Below are 16,240 nucleotides of genomic sequence, written 5' to 3'. Positions count from 1 at the left end.
TGGCAGCATACCAGGCTCATACCATATTCTTAGTACATGCTAACTATTAGAATAATAAAGTTAAACATTTCATATAGATAACATTTGGAATTAGTAGTATAACAGTGGGAAAAGTTAGGATGATAGTTGTTGATTGAGCTTTTGGCTTCTTTAGCTTTTTTCCAGTCTTTTCTTAAAAGCTTCCTTATTCTAGAATGCCCTGGGAAGAGCAGTGTATATATACACACCGTTACAGCTGAAAATGTGTTGTTTTCAAATTTTATTTCAGATAGTGAGGAATACCTGATCAATCTCATAGACTCTCCAGGACACGTGGATTTCTCCTCAGAAGTATCAACGGCTGTTCGTATTTGTGATGGATGCATCATAGTGGTAGATGCTGTGGAAGGGGTCTGTCCACAGGTAATGGTGTGATACAAAAGTATTTAACGGATTGAAGAAGGCGAGGAAGAGGAGAAACTGTTGATTACTGTGTATCACGTTAGGCATTTCACTAACAATGAGAAAGCTGGCTTTATATTTCACTTTGGTAATGTTCCAGTTTCTGATGGAGTTAAATCATCAGAGCTGAAAGGAACTTAGAAATGGTGCCAATACTTTGGATGGAAGTGTCTGTGATATCCTCTTAGTGTGGTACTTAGAAAAATGAGAGAAATGTTGGATTTGGGAATAATCTAGATGTTTTACTCCAATGAATGAGGTTTTCTGAATCATGAGAGGTTGTTGCTAGCACAATACTAAACAAGTTTTCCCTAAGTAGGAGAGAAATTCTATTGTTTTCTCAGCCTACTTTTCGGCCTACATCCACATCCACACACTATAGCCATACACATTCCTTTCCTGTTTCCCGCTCTTATTCTTCCATGTCCTTAATCTAGATGCTGTGGAAGGGGTCTGTCCACAGGTAATGGTGTGATACAAAAGTTTCTATTTATCTGTTCCCACCAAAGTTCACCCTTAAGGCCAGAGTGAACATACAGCTCTGGTGAGGATAGAGCTCAGAGTGGCTCTCTAATTTCTTTCAGTAATTTTTGAAGGCTTATATTTGCTCTCTAAGAAAATAAAGATGTCACCTTCGTATTCTACTCCTTAATATGCACATTTGCTTTCATGTTTCTAAAAAAGAGTAATAAAAGATTTAATTTCCTCAAATGTAGGAATTTTTAAAATTTAATATTTGTTTTTTAGTTGTAACTGGACACAATTCCTTTATTTCACTTATTTATTTTTATATGGTGCTGAGGATCGAACCCAGGGTTCTGCACAACCCAGGTGAGCACTCTACCGCTGAGCCACAACCCCAGTCCAAATGTAGGAAATTTTAAAAATTATTTATTTTTAAGTGGTGCTGAGGATTGAACCCAGTGCCTCACATGTGCTAGGTACGTGCTATACCACTGAGCTGTAACCCCAGCCCCTAAATGTAAGAAATTTGATATTAGAAGAAGATGTATTATGATTATCTTTTGGCCTCTCCTCTGATTTCCCCTATAGGTACAGGTATCCCAACTCAAGAGGGCTGTCTATGTAGTGTCTTAGGTATCCTCACAGGATACCTAAGCCATTGATGAGGTCAACTTGAGTGTATTTGCTGAAATGGAAATAGCTGGCTTTAGAACAGCAGAATTGTGATTGCCTCTAAGAGGTGAGATCATGATGAAGGAGGTGAACATGTAGCTCTTGGCCAAGTGTTTTATTTTTTTACCTACATGCTAGTATCATTGGTGATTGATAATTATTCATTTAACCATGAAAAAGAGAGAGTATTTGTGAAAACACATATTTCTACTAAACCTTTTTGCTCTCTTTATCCAATTTTATTTTTTTCCCTTAAATAGACTATAAGGCCCTCTTATCTGCAGTTATTTGTTGCTGTGCTAAATATATATTTTATGAAAACCTGAATACCTTTGTCTGACTGGCATTGTCTGAGTTGTGGTAAAGGACTGTGGGAATGTATTGGTTATTAATTAACATTTTTCTGGTGTGCTTAAATTATTGCAAATCCTAAGTTTTACATTTTTCTGTGCTTTTATCAGACACAGGCAGTTTTGCGGCAAGCCTGGCTCGAAAACATCCGTCCAGTTTTGGTGATTAATAAGATAGATCGGTTGATAGTGGAGCTAAAATTTACCCCACAGGAGGCCTATTCTCACCTCAAGAATATTTTAGAACAGGTATTGTGTTCTTCAGTATTTTAAAATTGGGACTTGAAGAGTTATTAGGAAGAGTATGAGGAGTTGCTATAGAAAATTCACTTATTTGAAGTTCTCTGCCTAAGGTTCTGTCTGTTAGAGTTATTACACCATGACAGAGGCAGCAGAACTAGCAGAACTAGTCTCAGGAGTCCCTTTCATCTCCAGGAAGCACTTTCAGTATAAGGCTTGAACAATGAACTTTCTTGGTTAAAATTTGTAGTCTGATTCTTAAGTGAAACAGTATTAGGAGGCTCTATCATATTGTATTACCTGTCTTTAGATAATATTTTATCCAAGCATTTATTCATTTGTTTATTCAGCAAACAAGTACATAAATGTGTCAATCAAATGAATTGTTAAATGTCCGTTGTGTGCTAAGGATTGTGAATAGAAAGATGGAAGTCAGAGCCCCTGTGTTCACAGAGCTAACAGTATAGTAGGGGAGATAAACAGTTAAAGAGCTATTTGGAGAACTACGAGATACATGATTTGAAATCGTAGTTGAGGGCCACTTAACCTAGTCTGAGGGAGGAGGTAGAAGAAGTCTCACAATGGAAGCCTTGAGATATAAGAAAGGTGAGTGTTTGATAGAATATTAGAGAAGGACATTTCAAAAGAGAAGGAATAAGATGTACAAAGTTATAAAGGCAAGTAAAAGCATGGTATGGTGTTACCTTTGAGAAGATAATTGTAGTTAAGCCATTATTGAATGCGGTTTCTACATTTTCTCTATCTCCCAAGAGATGGGAGAAAGGAATATAAGATTTGAGTTTTGGGGAGCCTTGTATGACATGAATAGAAGTTTGAAATTCTTCAAGACAATGAAAAGCCATTGATGAAGTCAACTTGAGTGTATTTGTTTGCCGAAGGGTGGAAATTACAAAGGTATAACAGTGCAAAACAATGATTGATAGATCTAGTTTCCCCCATTAAGATAGGTGGAAGTGTAGAAATGCTCCTTTTCTTCAGAAATACTCTCTGTAGAAATATTCCTTCTTCAGTGAGTGGCAGAAGCGCCAGCAGTATTTTCAGATGAAAGCAGTCTTATAGGTTGGAATGTGGGGGACTTGTACAAATTGTTAAGTAATAGGATTGATTTTTCTCTCTGAATTAGCTAATAAGATTACTTATTTGGAAGTGGAAATAGTTGGGTATTAGAGGTTGGGAAGAGGGCCTGAGGAGTAGTAGAAATTTCAAGCAGCTGATGTGAGAAATGGATGAGAAAAGTGACTGAGGCTACCTAACTAGGATTATGGGGTTTGGAAACTGTGAATTCCTAGTACTACCAGGCCCCAGCACTTAAATAAAGGTATGACACATTAGCCTTTACATTAAAATAATAATGGTAATCCAAAAAGACCTTTCAAAAGCCTTATAATTTAGTTTTGCTAGATTTTGATAAAATGGGTTAATACATATAAGTCATTCATTGATCGTAAATGTCACTTCCAGTGAGTCCCAACTGTGATGATTATTTTAGCCCTAACAGAGGTTAGACAATTCCTACCAAGATCATGCTAAGCATCTGAATGACACTCTGCCATTTCACCATCTCTCCTAGATTAATGCACTCACAGGAACTCTTTTTACTTCTAAAGTCCTAGAAGAAAGAGCAGAGAGAGACACTGAATCCCAAGTGAATCCAAATTCTGAACAAGGAGAGCAAGTGTATGACTGGAGTACTGGCTTGGAAGATACGGATGATTCTCACCTTTACTTCTCTCCAGAACAGGGAAATGTGGTGTTTACCAGTGCAATAGATGGGTGGGGCTTTGGGTAAGTCTTTTTAAGTCCAATTACAGTTCATTGTGGTTTTACATATAGTTGATCTTTTAGTTTAAATTTTTATTTTAAGATAATTGTAGCTTCATAGAGTCATAAGAAGTAATATGGAGAGTTCTCTCTCTTTTTTTGTACCAGGGATTGAACTCAGGGGCACTTAACGATTGATCCACATCTCCAGCCCTTTTTTGTATTTTATTTGGAGACAAGGTCTCACTGAGTTGCTTAAGGCCTCGCTAAGTTGCTGAGGCTGGCTTTGAACTTGTGATCCTCCTGCCTCAGCCTCTTCGCTGCTGGGATTACAGAAATGTGCCACTGCACCCTGCTGGAGAATTTTCTTATACCCTTTATTTAGTACATACCTCATGGTAACATCTTGCAAAACTATATGGCACGGCCACAACCAGGACACTGAATGGACACAGTCAAAATAAAGGAGATTTTCATTATTACAAGTGTTCTGTGTATTACCTTTGTATAGCCACACCTGTTTCCTGCCTACCCCTAAGCCTCCTTAGGGGTATTCACCTGTTCTCTGTTTTTATAATTTGTCATCTCAAAAAATAAATTACAGAAATGAAATCAAAACAATATATTATAGAAATGGGGACTGGCTCAGTGGTGAAGCGCTTGCCTAGCACATGTGAGGCACTGGGTTTGATCCTCAGCACCACATCAAAATAAGTAAAAATAAAGGTATTGTATCCATTTACAACTAAAACATATATTTAAAAAAATCTATTATAGAAATGGAACCAAACTATATAATCTTTTCTGGATTGACTTTTTTCCTGTATAATTCTCTTTGAAATTTATCCAAGTTGTTGCATGTTTCCCTTATCCAAAATGCTTGGATCCAGGAGTACTTTAGATTAAGGATTTTTTTGTTGTTATTGTTTGGTTTTGGAATGTTTGCATATACATAATGAGATATCTTGGAGATAAGACCCAAATCCAAACAAGAAATTCATTTGTTTCCTATAAACCTGACCTTGTACAGTCTGAAGGCAATTGTATATAATAATTTTAGTGTTCCTGTTTTCACTGTGACCTATCACATGAGATCAAGTGTGGAGTTTTCCATTCATTGTGTTGTATCAGCACTTTGAAATTTTGAATTTTGGTGCATTTCATATGGAAGCTATAAAGGTGCTTCTTTTTTATTGTTAGTAGTGTTTAATGGTATGGATTTACTATAGTTTTAATCATTTATCTTTTAAACAACATCTTTTCTCCAGTTTTTGGCTATTACAAATAAACCTGCTATTAACATTCACATACAGATTTTTGTGTGAACAATAAATTTTCATTTCTCTGGCATAAGTGCTCAGGAGTGCAATTGCTGAGTTCCATGGTAGTTTTTTTTTTTTTTAACATTTTTTGGTTGTAGGTGGACACAATACCTTTATTTTATTTTTATGTGGTAATGAGGGTCAAATCCAGTGCCTCACACGTGCTAGGCAAGCACTTTACCACTGAGCCACAACCCCAGCCCTATATGGAAGTTTTATGTTTAGTTTTTTTGTTTGTTTGTTTAAATATTTTTTTAGCTGTTGATAGGCCTTTGTTTTATTTATTTACATGCGGTGCCAAGAATCAAACCCAGTGCCTCACACATGCCAGGCAATGTGTACTACAGCTGAGCCATAGCCCCAGCCCCTTATGTTTAGGTTTTTAAAGAAACTGCCAAACTTTTCCAGGGGACTGCAGCATTTTATATTCCTGTCAACAATGCATGGGTAATCTAACTTATCCATATTTTCACCATCATTTAGTATTTTTATTCTCATTATTTTGGCCATTCTGATGATTGTGTACTGAAAAGTTATTGTGGTTTTCATTTGAGTTTTCCTAATAGCTGGTAATGTTGAAATCTTTTCCAGTGCTAATTTGTTATCTTGTATTTTCTTTTGAATGAAATGAGTCTTTATATTTTTTGCACAGTTTCTAATTGTATTAATCTGTTTTTTTTAACTTTTGAGTTTTGCACATTCTTTATATGTTCTAGATACTAGTCCTTTGTCTGATATATGCTTTATAAATATTTTCTCCCAATCTGAGTCAATCCTCTTAACAGTGTCTTTCACACAGTGTAAAGTTTTTTAATTTGGGTGAAGTCTAGTTTGTCAGTTTTTCTTTTTATGGGTCTTGGTTTTATAGTCAAGTTTGTCTAGCTCTAGATCTTGAAGGTATTCTCTCATTTTCAAAAACAGTTTTATAGTTTTACTGTTTATATTTAAATCTATGGTCCATTTTGAGTTAAGTTTATATGAAGTGTGATACTTGGGTTGAGATTATTTTCTTTGCCTGTGAATGGCCAATTTGTCTACCACCATTGTAGAAAAGGCTATCTCTAGTTCATTGGATTGGTTTTATACATTTGTCAGAGCCAGTTGGGCATATTTATGTGGGTTTATTTATGTGTGTTTTGTTCTGTTCCATTGATTTGTGTGTCTCTCTTTTTAACACTAGTACATATCTTAAATATAGAAATTGTGCATTAAGTCTTGAAATTGGGGAGATTATTTTGCACACATTTTTCTTTAGCTGTTTACTGATCTTTGCCTTTCCATACAAATTTTGTAATAATATTTATAATAATTACATATATCTTGTGAGGATTTTAATAGTTTGTGTGGTAAACTGTATATTAATTTGGGAAGACTTAACATCTTTGCTCTGTTGGGTCTTCTAATCCATGAACACTATGTATCTCCATTTATTTATATTTTCCTTGATATCATTCATAACATTTTGTGGATTTTAGCACATAAATCTTGTACTTGTTGTGTTAGAATTACATCCGGTTTTTAATTTTCTGAGCAATTATCAATGGTCTTTAATTTTGATGTCCACATGTTTATTCCTAATGTGTAGAAATATAATTGATTTTGTGTGTTCTAATAACAAAATATGCTGTGACCTTGCTGAACTCACTGATTCTGGAATTTTTTTGTATACTCCTTTGAATTTCCTATAAGACAGTCATTTCATCTGCAAATAGGGACTGTTTTACTTCATCCTTTTCTTTCTGAATGTTCTTGTCTAATTGCACTAATGGTGGTAAGGGTGGGGCCTCTCTTCTTTCCAGTTGTAGATGAAACCATGGTGTCTTTTACTCTTAGGAATAATCTTTTTTTTTTTTAATTGGTTGTTCAAAACATTACAAAGCTCTTGACATATCATATTTCAAACATTAGTTTCAAGTGAGTTATGAACTCCCATTTTTACCCCAAATACAGATTGCAGAATCACATCGGTTACACATACACATTTTTACATAATGCCATACTAGTAACTATTGTATTCTGCTATCTTTCCTATCCTCTACTATCCCCCCTGCCCCCCCATCTTCTCTTTCTATCCCATCTACTGTAATTCTAATCTTAGCTGTGGGCTGTGTTTAGATGTTCTTTGTTAAGTTGAGGAAGCCTTCCAACCAATGTTACTATTTTTTTCTGAGAGTCAATATAAATGAATGTCAAATTTTGTCATGTCTTTCCTGCATTGATTAATGTAGTCATATGATTTTTTATCTTTAGCTTATTAATATAGCAGATTACATTCATTAATCGTGGAATATTGAACCCAGACTTGCTTCTTTTTGTACATTTTATATATAATTGCTGTGTTTTGGTGGGTGTCCTGGGGTTGAACCCAGGGACACTTAGCCACTGAGCCACATCCCCAGCCCTTTTTATTTTTTATTTTGAGAGAGGATCTTGCAAAGTTGCTTAGGGTTTCACTGAGTTGCTGAAGCTGGTCTTGTACTTACAATACTCCTGCTTTAGCCTCCCGAACTGCTGGGATTACAGGCATGCACCACCAGGAGTAGTTTATATGATTGACTTTTAAAAAGCCTTATTTGAATGAATTCTAAATGCACACAAATGTATATCATAAGATCTCCCACCTTATCCCTTAGTTCATGTCATTTTCTAGTAGTTTCTTTTGTATCCTCTGAGGTTATTTATGTTTATATGTGCAAATACATTTATTTCAATTTTTATACCAACAATGCAGAAGTTAGTGTAGAAAGAAGTTAGTTTTATTGGATATTTACATATGCTAGGCATTGAGTTATTCATTTAAAATTATTTCATTGAATTTTTACAATCATCTTTTGAAATACATGTTATTTAAAGCTCAAACAATTAGTGATTCATTCAACATCCTTCAGCTACTAAGTGGCAGAGCCTATATTAAGATTATACTATAGTAAGATTATAGTCTACCTGACTCTGAAGTTTGTGGGGTTTTTGTTTTTGTTTTTGTTTTTGTTTTTTTTGTACCGAGGATTGAACTCAGGATTGCACTCAACCACTGAGCCACATCCCCAGCCCTGTTTTGTATTTTATTTAGAGACAGAGTCTCACTGAGTTAATTAGCACCTCCCTTTTACTGAGGCTGGCTTTGAACTGGTCAGCTCCCTAAGCCACTAGGATTACAGGCATATGCCACTGTGCCCAGCTTGAAGAATGTGTTTTCTTACCATAGTACTTCTCTGGGGTCTTCCCTGTGGAATATAGGGACCCTTGTTACTTCTTGTTGCCCCTAGTGAATATGTACATGCTAGGGCCATGTAACACTGATCTACTTTTTAGAATATGAGAGATAATTGATTATATTTTTTTTTAACTGCAACCATTACTGCATTGTAAAATTTTTTTAAATCCAAATATAGTTAAAAGATTACATTTTGATAAAAATGTCTTTGTCTTGGGTAAATAATTATGAAATTATAATGAAATTTACTTTAGTTGTGAGCTTGATTTTTCATATAATTTGCAGAAAGCATATAATCAGAAGCAATGCACCAGGGGAAAACAAGGCCTGCTCATGAAATATCTTCCAGTAGGATCTGGAAATGGAAAAGAAGAATGAATCAGAAACTGACTAGATTTCAAGGCTTTAGAGTAGCCTAACCAGTATGGCTTTTCCATGTCCTCCTTTTTTACAGAAACTTATTCTTCAATTTCCTTTTGCCTAGGCAGTATAATATATTATAATATCATAATTTCTCATGTTTGTAATGAATTATAGATGGTTTACTTCGTGCCTAAAAGATTATACCAAATTTGGGTAGAGAATATGTAATGAAAATAGGAATTATAGACCTGCTGAAGATTTATACTTCTGGTTAGTAGCTTGACTTATCACCTTTCTGGGCTTTAGCTTCTTCATCCAAATTAAGAATTTTGGGTTAAGATGATTTCTAAGATTCTCTTTCAAGTAAAAAGTGCAGTTATTTAGTTATTTAATGGGGTGATATTTGTTGATATCTAATTTGTGAGCATTCTGCTTGTGAGCCACAAGGTGGAGGGCTTGTTCCTTTGTTATAATAATTTTCATAATTAATGTTTTATATTAATTTTAGTCTATCTTAGAAATTAGAGGACGTTTACTGTGTAAAGAGGAGGAATGGGGAGAGTCTTGAATAGGTTGAATAAGGAAGGGTAACTTCTATATCCTTTTCATCTTTTGATATTCTTAGATACCATCAGTTAGTAAACTGATATTACACTGTGTTAGATTCAGTCAAGTTTAGAGATAGGCTAGTTCTGGTTTTCAACAAATTTACATATTAATTTATGGGAAGGTGGTGGTAGAAATGAGTGCACCAGAGACATTTTCCTTTGAATTTTCTCTAAACTTTTAGTGGGTAGGCAAAGTTGGCAGCTGACTGCAAGTGTCAAAATGAGCACATTTCAGAATTTAAAAAATGATTCTATGTTACTCTCAGACAGAGGGACAGGGCTAGGAAATGTGAATAAAGATTGTATCTGGGGCTACATCCTAAATCTGTTCTTTTAATAGATGATAATTCAGGAGAATCTGCTCTGAAAAGTAGAAACATATTGACTTTAGGGATGAGTAGCACCTGTAAATAAGGAGGACATTGGAAAAGCCATATTGGTTAGGCTGTTCTCAAGTCTTGCATTCTACTTATTTATCTAAATTCCGATTTTAGATAAATAGAATTGAGACTCCCACTCTAAAGAATAGGGATAGAAAAGAGACAATGAAAAGCCCTTCCTAATAGGTTTTATGCACCAATGTTTTAGAATTCGGCAATTAACATGAATCCACTGGGTAGTTTGGAAGGCATAAAGGTGTGTGGCTTGGTAATTTCACACTTGGCCGAGTTGTGATTTAGGAAGATAGACAATAGATAGATGGATATGTGAAGTTTTGGAATACAAATATGTTATATAGATCTCTTCTGAGAGTCTAATTTGAAGTTATTTGGTTTGAGAAAATGATTTAAAATAGAATTTAAAAATGGAGAAGTGTATGGTCAGTGCTTTAAAATTTAAACTAATGACAGATGCATAAAAGCCAAAAATAATAATGGCTGAACTGAAAAAGCAAATTTTGTGATAACTATGTGTTTTAGTCAACTTTTTTGCTGCTATGACTAAAAGACCCATCCAGAAAATTGTAGAGGAGGAAAAGTTAATTTAAGAGCTCATGGTTTCAGAGGCCTTAGTCATAGAAGTCCTGTTTTATTCCTCCAGGCTCAAGGTGAGGCTGAAAATCATGGTGGAAGAGTGGTGAGGGAAGCAGCTCATGTGGTGATCAGAAAGTAGGCAGAGGGTCTTCATTTGGCATTTACATATATATGCCTCCAAACCATACCACCATTTTCTACTTCCTCTAACCATACCCTACCACTTCAATTACCACTCAGTTAATCACTATCAGGGGATTAATTCACTGATTGGGTTAAAAATCTTACAACCCAATCATTTCTCCTCTGAACCTTCTTGCATTCTCTCACATGTGAGTTTTTGGGGGACATCTCACTTCCAAACCATAACACCATGAGAAAAAAAATTAAGAGGATGAAAAGTAAGTTTTTTGAGAGACTTATATGCCTGTGTGTGTATACTTATGTAAACAGATGGTGGACTAGAAAAAGTTCAAATGATAGTGACCTGAGTAGATAGGCAAATATGTTATGATAGTTTATGGTTTTGGTAAATTTTAGAGTGTTTATGAAAATTTACCACTTTTAGGATTTATGTGATGTTTATTATAAAAGAGAAAATAATAACAGAGTTTGAGTAATGTAAATCAACATTTAAAAAAAAATCTTGAAAAGAAACCACACCAGAAATACAGCTGGTCCTAAGAATTGTGACAATAAACATATAAAGTATTTTATTTTATTTTATTTTATTTTATTTTATTTTTTTTTTGTACCCGGGATTGAATTCAGGGACACTTAACCACTGAGCCATATTCCCAGCCTTATTTTGAATTTTATTTAGAGACAGTCTCACTGAGTTGCTTAGCACCTGACTTTTGTTGAGGCTGGCTTTGAACTCAAGATCCTCTTGCCTTAGCTTCCTAAGCTGCTGGGATTGCTGAGATGAAGTATTTAAAAAAATTTTTTTTTCTTTTTTAAATCCAGAAGTTTATTATATACAAGAAAAAAAGGCATAATGGACAGAGTGTAAACTTGGACCCTGATTAGTCAATTAAATGTGAACAAAAAAGAAAGTAGTTTTGGCAGTATTAGTAATAGTTTGTGACAAGTGAATTATGGCATAAGGAACAATTTTATTAGGATAATTGACACATTTCAGTAGTGAAGAGATTAATTGTGTCGACTATCATAAAATTCATGTCAAAAATAGAGTTATGAGTAGAACACTACAAGGCATGTACTTTGGGGGCAGTTTTACTCCCCTAAAATTTTACATTACCAGCAAACTGTTAACAGATTAAGGTCACAGAGATAAGCCATATTGATAGTATAATGAAAGTCAAAATTTGCTTTAAGTATCGATGAGGAATACACAAAAACTTGGCCTATACCAAGCAAAAAAAAAAAAAAAAAGAAATGAAAACATTGAATGTTTGATGTACTAAATCTCTTACTTAGTCATTTATCTCTGGTTTTAACTAATTGAGAATAGAACCAAGTTGCCACTATGGAGTTCATAGTTTCAGTTTTATTCATCATAGCCCTAACAAGCTTCCCTCCTTAAGAACAGGGGTCCCTAAAAAAATTAGATTGGAAACTGTGTTTGGGAACTCAGACCACAGTGGCAGTGTACTATTGTCTCCTTCCATAGAGATCTGCAGATCCAGTCCAGCTTCTGGATTGGAACTGCAGCTCTCCATGAAGGATTGCAGACTGCCTGTCAAAATCGAGTGTGGACAAATGAAAAACTCGAGATGAGTTTTCCTGAACTGAATCAGGAAGCAAGGGTCTGTGGCCTGCTGTAGGTATGTGGAACCAAGGGGAACTAGGAAGAAAACCTGACTCTTCCTGATTCATGGAGTAAGCACTAAGAAAGAGCCGGTTTTCTTTTTGAGGCATAGGAACTCTACCCCTGAAATGTCAACCTTTCACCTTTGCTTGGGGAGGAGCAACTGAGGAAACCAGGAATGCTCCTTTCAGCATTCCTTGATGGGGAAGTCCCTTACTGCAGAAGTCTCCCAAGTATTTGGAGTGAGATGAGAAATTTATAGAGAGAAGAAAGATTTCCTCTCCCCAAAAGGCAAAGGCATGTTAAATTAATAACAGAATTTATGAACTAAAATTTTGGATTAAAACACACATACACACACACACACACACACACACACACACACACGCACAAATAAAAATAAATAAAAACCTTTGCTAAATAAATAACTGTTGGATCAAATAGGAAATGAAGTTTATGATAGTAAATTACTTAGAAAGTAAATGGACCCTTGAGACGAGCTTCAGAATGTCAGCAGCCTGTAACATATAATTTGGATTTTGATTTCTGATTACATGTTTTTCTCTCCCTTAGCCCAGTGAGAAGGGTTTTAGATATTTATTTTCAGCAGTTTCTATGGTATCTGCGTTTGCTTCTAAGTTCTATCTACTGGCTCTAACATTTCTGATTCCTATGATAATTATTGGCTTCTACTTCTGTAACTTCTTAAGCATATCAATAATGGGGTTTAACTCAGTTGTTATCATTATTTTGGTGCCTGGCTATTCTCATAGGTGTGTAGTATAGCTCAGTATTGTTTTGATTGGCATCAACTCTTGGGTTTCACCAATACCACACTCCTGTCTGAACTGTAAAGAATTGTCTACACTGTGCTAATATTGGATTTCTTCTGCAGTGAAGAGCATAGTAGATATCCTTTTTCTTTTTTCCTTTCTTTTTAAGTGTGTTTTATAACAGTTTTTGGTTCACAATATAAAGTGAGAGAAAAATAAGAGATTTCCCAAACACTCTTGTCCCCACATATATAAGTTCACTATCATTATCCTTCACCAGTGTAGTATGTTTGTTGCAAACGTTTAACCTACATTAATACATTATTTTCACCAAAAGACATCATTAGGCTTTGTTTAGTCTTGGTGGTGTACATTGTGTGGGTTTGAACAAGTGTATAATGATGTGTATCCACCACTATAGTATCATATAGAATAGTTTCACTTTTCTAACTGTTCCATGTCCCACTTATTTGTCCCTCCCTCCCCCCAGCTCCTGGCATCCACTGTTCTTTTTACTGTTTCTGTAGTTTTAACTTTTCCAAAATGCCACATATTTGGGATCAACAGCATGTAGCCTTTCAGATTGGCTTCTTTCACTTAGTTACATGCATTTAAATTGCCTCAATATCATTTCATGGCTCATTTCTTCTTAATGCCGAAGAGTACCCCATTGTCTGCATAGGAATTGAACTGCTATATACATCTACAAGCAAGTTTTTTGTAGATTTAAGTTTTCAGCTGTGTCACTGAGTAAGTAACATTGATCATGGTTGCTGCATCATAGGCCAAAGAAGATTAAAACAAAATTTTTTTATAAGAAACTTCCAAACTGTCTTTCAAAATGGTGATACCTGTTGCATCCCCACCAAGAATAAATGGCATTATTCTTGTTCCACGTCTTTGCTAGTATTTGGTGTTATCATTGTTTTGGTGCCTGGCTATTCTCATAGGTGTGTAGTATAGCTCATTATTGTTTTGATTGGCATTTCCCTGATGGTGTGTGCAAATTTGCCATCTTTCTTTGATTAGGTGTCTATTAAAATCTTTGGCCTATTTTTAGTCAAGTTTTATGTTTTCTTATTGTTAAGTGTTAAGACTCTTTGCTTCTTTTGAATACTAGTCCTTTATTAGGTCTGTGTTCTGCAAATATTTTCTCACACTCTGTGACTTGTCTTCTCATCTCTTAACAGTGTCTTTCATAGAAAAGAAGTTTTAATTTTTTTTTAAAGAGAGAGGGAGAGAGAGGGAGAGAGAGAATTTTAATATTTATTTTTTTAGTTATCGGCGGACACAACATCTTTGAGTATCGAACCCAGGCCACACGCATGCCAGGCGAGCGCGCTACCGCTTGAGCCACATCCCCAGCCCAGAAGTTTTAAATTTTAATGAAGTATATGTTATCAGTTCTTCCTTTCATGGCTTATGCCTATAGTGTTCTCCAAAATCATCTAAATTTTTCTCTATGTCATCTTCCAGGAGTTTTACAGTTTTATGTTTTTTTTTTTAACCTAAGTCTATGAACTTAATTTTTCTAAGTCTTGAGTTAATTTTGTGAAGAGTGTATAGCCTGTATCTAACCCCCTCCCTCCTTTTTTTTTTTTTTTGCAAATTGCTGTTCAGTTGTTCTAGCATCATTTGTTGGAGACCCTCTTTTCTTCATTACATTGTCTTTGCCCATTGCAAAGATCAGTTGACTCTATTTATGTGGGTCTGTTTTTTGAGCAGTTTTGTTCCTTTGATCTATTCGTCTCTTCTTTTTCACTAATACCACACTGTCTAGATTACTTTAGCTTTATAGTAAGTCTTGAAGTTTGGTATTGTTAGTCTCTCCAATTTTACTTGTCCCCTTCAATGTCACATTGGTCATTCTGGATCTTTTGCCTCCCATATATACTTTAAAATCAGTTTGTTATTTACAAAATAACTTGTTGAATGGGATTGCATTGGATGTAAAGATTAATTTGGGAACTGACATTTTAAAATATTGAAGCTTTTCTATCCATGAACATGGAATTTCTCTACTTATTTAATTCTTTGATTTCTTTCATTAGAGTTTTGTAATTTTTCTCATATAGATCATATATATATATATATTTACATTTAGACCTTAATGTTTTATTTGGGGGATTTCATGTAAAAGGTATTATGTTTTTAATTTCAAATTATATTTATTCATTGCTGGTAGGTAGGAAAGTGATTGACTTTTTATATTAACCTTGTGTACAACCTTGCTATAATTGCTTATTAGTTAGAACAGAAGTTTTATTGATTCTTTTGGTTTTCTACATAGATGATCATGTCATCTGCAAATAAAGATAGTTTCTTTCCCTTCCTCATAATTAGTATTTTCTTTCTTTCTTTCTTTCTTTTTGAGTTGTTGGCTCCTTTTTTAAAATTGGTTTGAATGAATAAATAAATGGCAGTGGAATGCATTATAATTCTTATTACATATATATATATATATATATATATATATATCACAATTTTTCATCTCTCTGTTTGTATTTAAAGTATTTTGACACCCAATTCGTGTCTTCATACATGTACTTTGGATAATGATGTCTTTCACATTCCACCATCCTTGCTAAGACTTCATCTATTCCTCCCATGCTCCCCTTCCCTACCCCACTGAGTCAGCCTCCTTATATCAAAGAAAACATTTGGCATTTTTGGGGGGGATTGGCTAACTTCACTTAGCATTATCTTCTCCAGCGCCATCCATTTACCTGCAAATGCCATGATTTTATTCTCTTTTATTGCTGGATAAAATTCCATTGTGTATATATGCCACATTTTTTTGTATCCATTCATCTATTGAAGGGCATTTAGGTTGGCTCCACAGTTTAGCTATTGTGAATTGTGCTGCTATAAACATTGATGTGGCTGTGTCCCTGTAGTATGCTGTTTTTAAGTCCTTTGGGTATAGTCCGAGGAGAGGGATAGCTGGGTCAAATGGTGGTTCCATTCCCAGATTTCCAAGGAATCTCCATACTGCTTTCCATATTGGCTGCACCAATTTGCGGTCCTACCAGCAATATATGAGTGTAAATTTTTCCTCACATCCTGGCCAACACTTATTGTTGTTTGTCTTCATAATAGCTGCCATTCTGACTGGAGTGAGATGATATCTTAGAGTAGTTTTGATTAGCATTTCTCTAATTGGTAGAGATGATGAGCATTTTTTCGAATATTCGTTGATTGATTGTATATCCTCTTCTGAGAAGTGTCTGTTCAGGTCCATTTGTTGATTGGGTTATTTGGGGGA

General features: G+C 34.9%; 1 protein-coding gene across 3 annotated transcripts in view; it reads left to right on the top strand.

Moving 5' to 3' along the window:
• Positions 1 to 16,240, top strand: part of Efl1 (elongation factor like GTPase 1) — a 136,723-nt gene that overhangs the window by 21,403 nt on the left and 99,080 nt on the right. For all 3 annotated transcript variants that reach the window (XM_026388182.2, XM_026388183.2, XM_026388181.2), the window contains exons 5-7: positions 269 to 402; positions 2,040 to 2,177; positions 3,760 to 3,974. In XM_026388182.2, the coding sequence (XP_026243967.2) occupies positions 269 to 402; positions 2,040 to 2,177; positions 3,760 to 3,974 (487 nt within the window). The remainder of the gene's footprint in view (positions 1 to 268; positions 403 to 2,039; positions 2,178 to 3,759; positions 3,975 to 16,240) is intronic.

The sequence above is a fragment of the Urocitellus parryii genome, chromosome 6 (genome assembly GCF_045843805.1).
Source record: "Urocitellus parryii isolate mUroPar1 chromosome 6, mUroPar1.hap1, whole genome shotgun sequence".
NCBI classification, from domain to species: Eukaryota; Metazoa; Chordata; class Mammalia; order Rodentia; family Sciuridae; genus Urocitellus; species Urocitellus parryii.
This window is presented reverse-complemented; position numbering and strand designations above follow the sequence as displayed.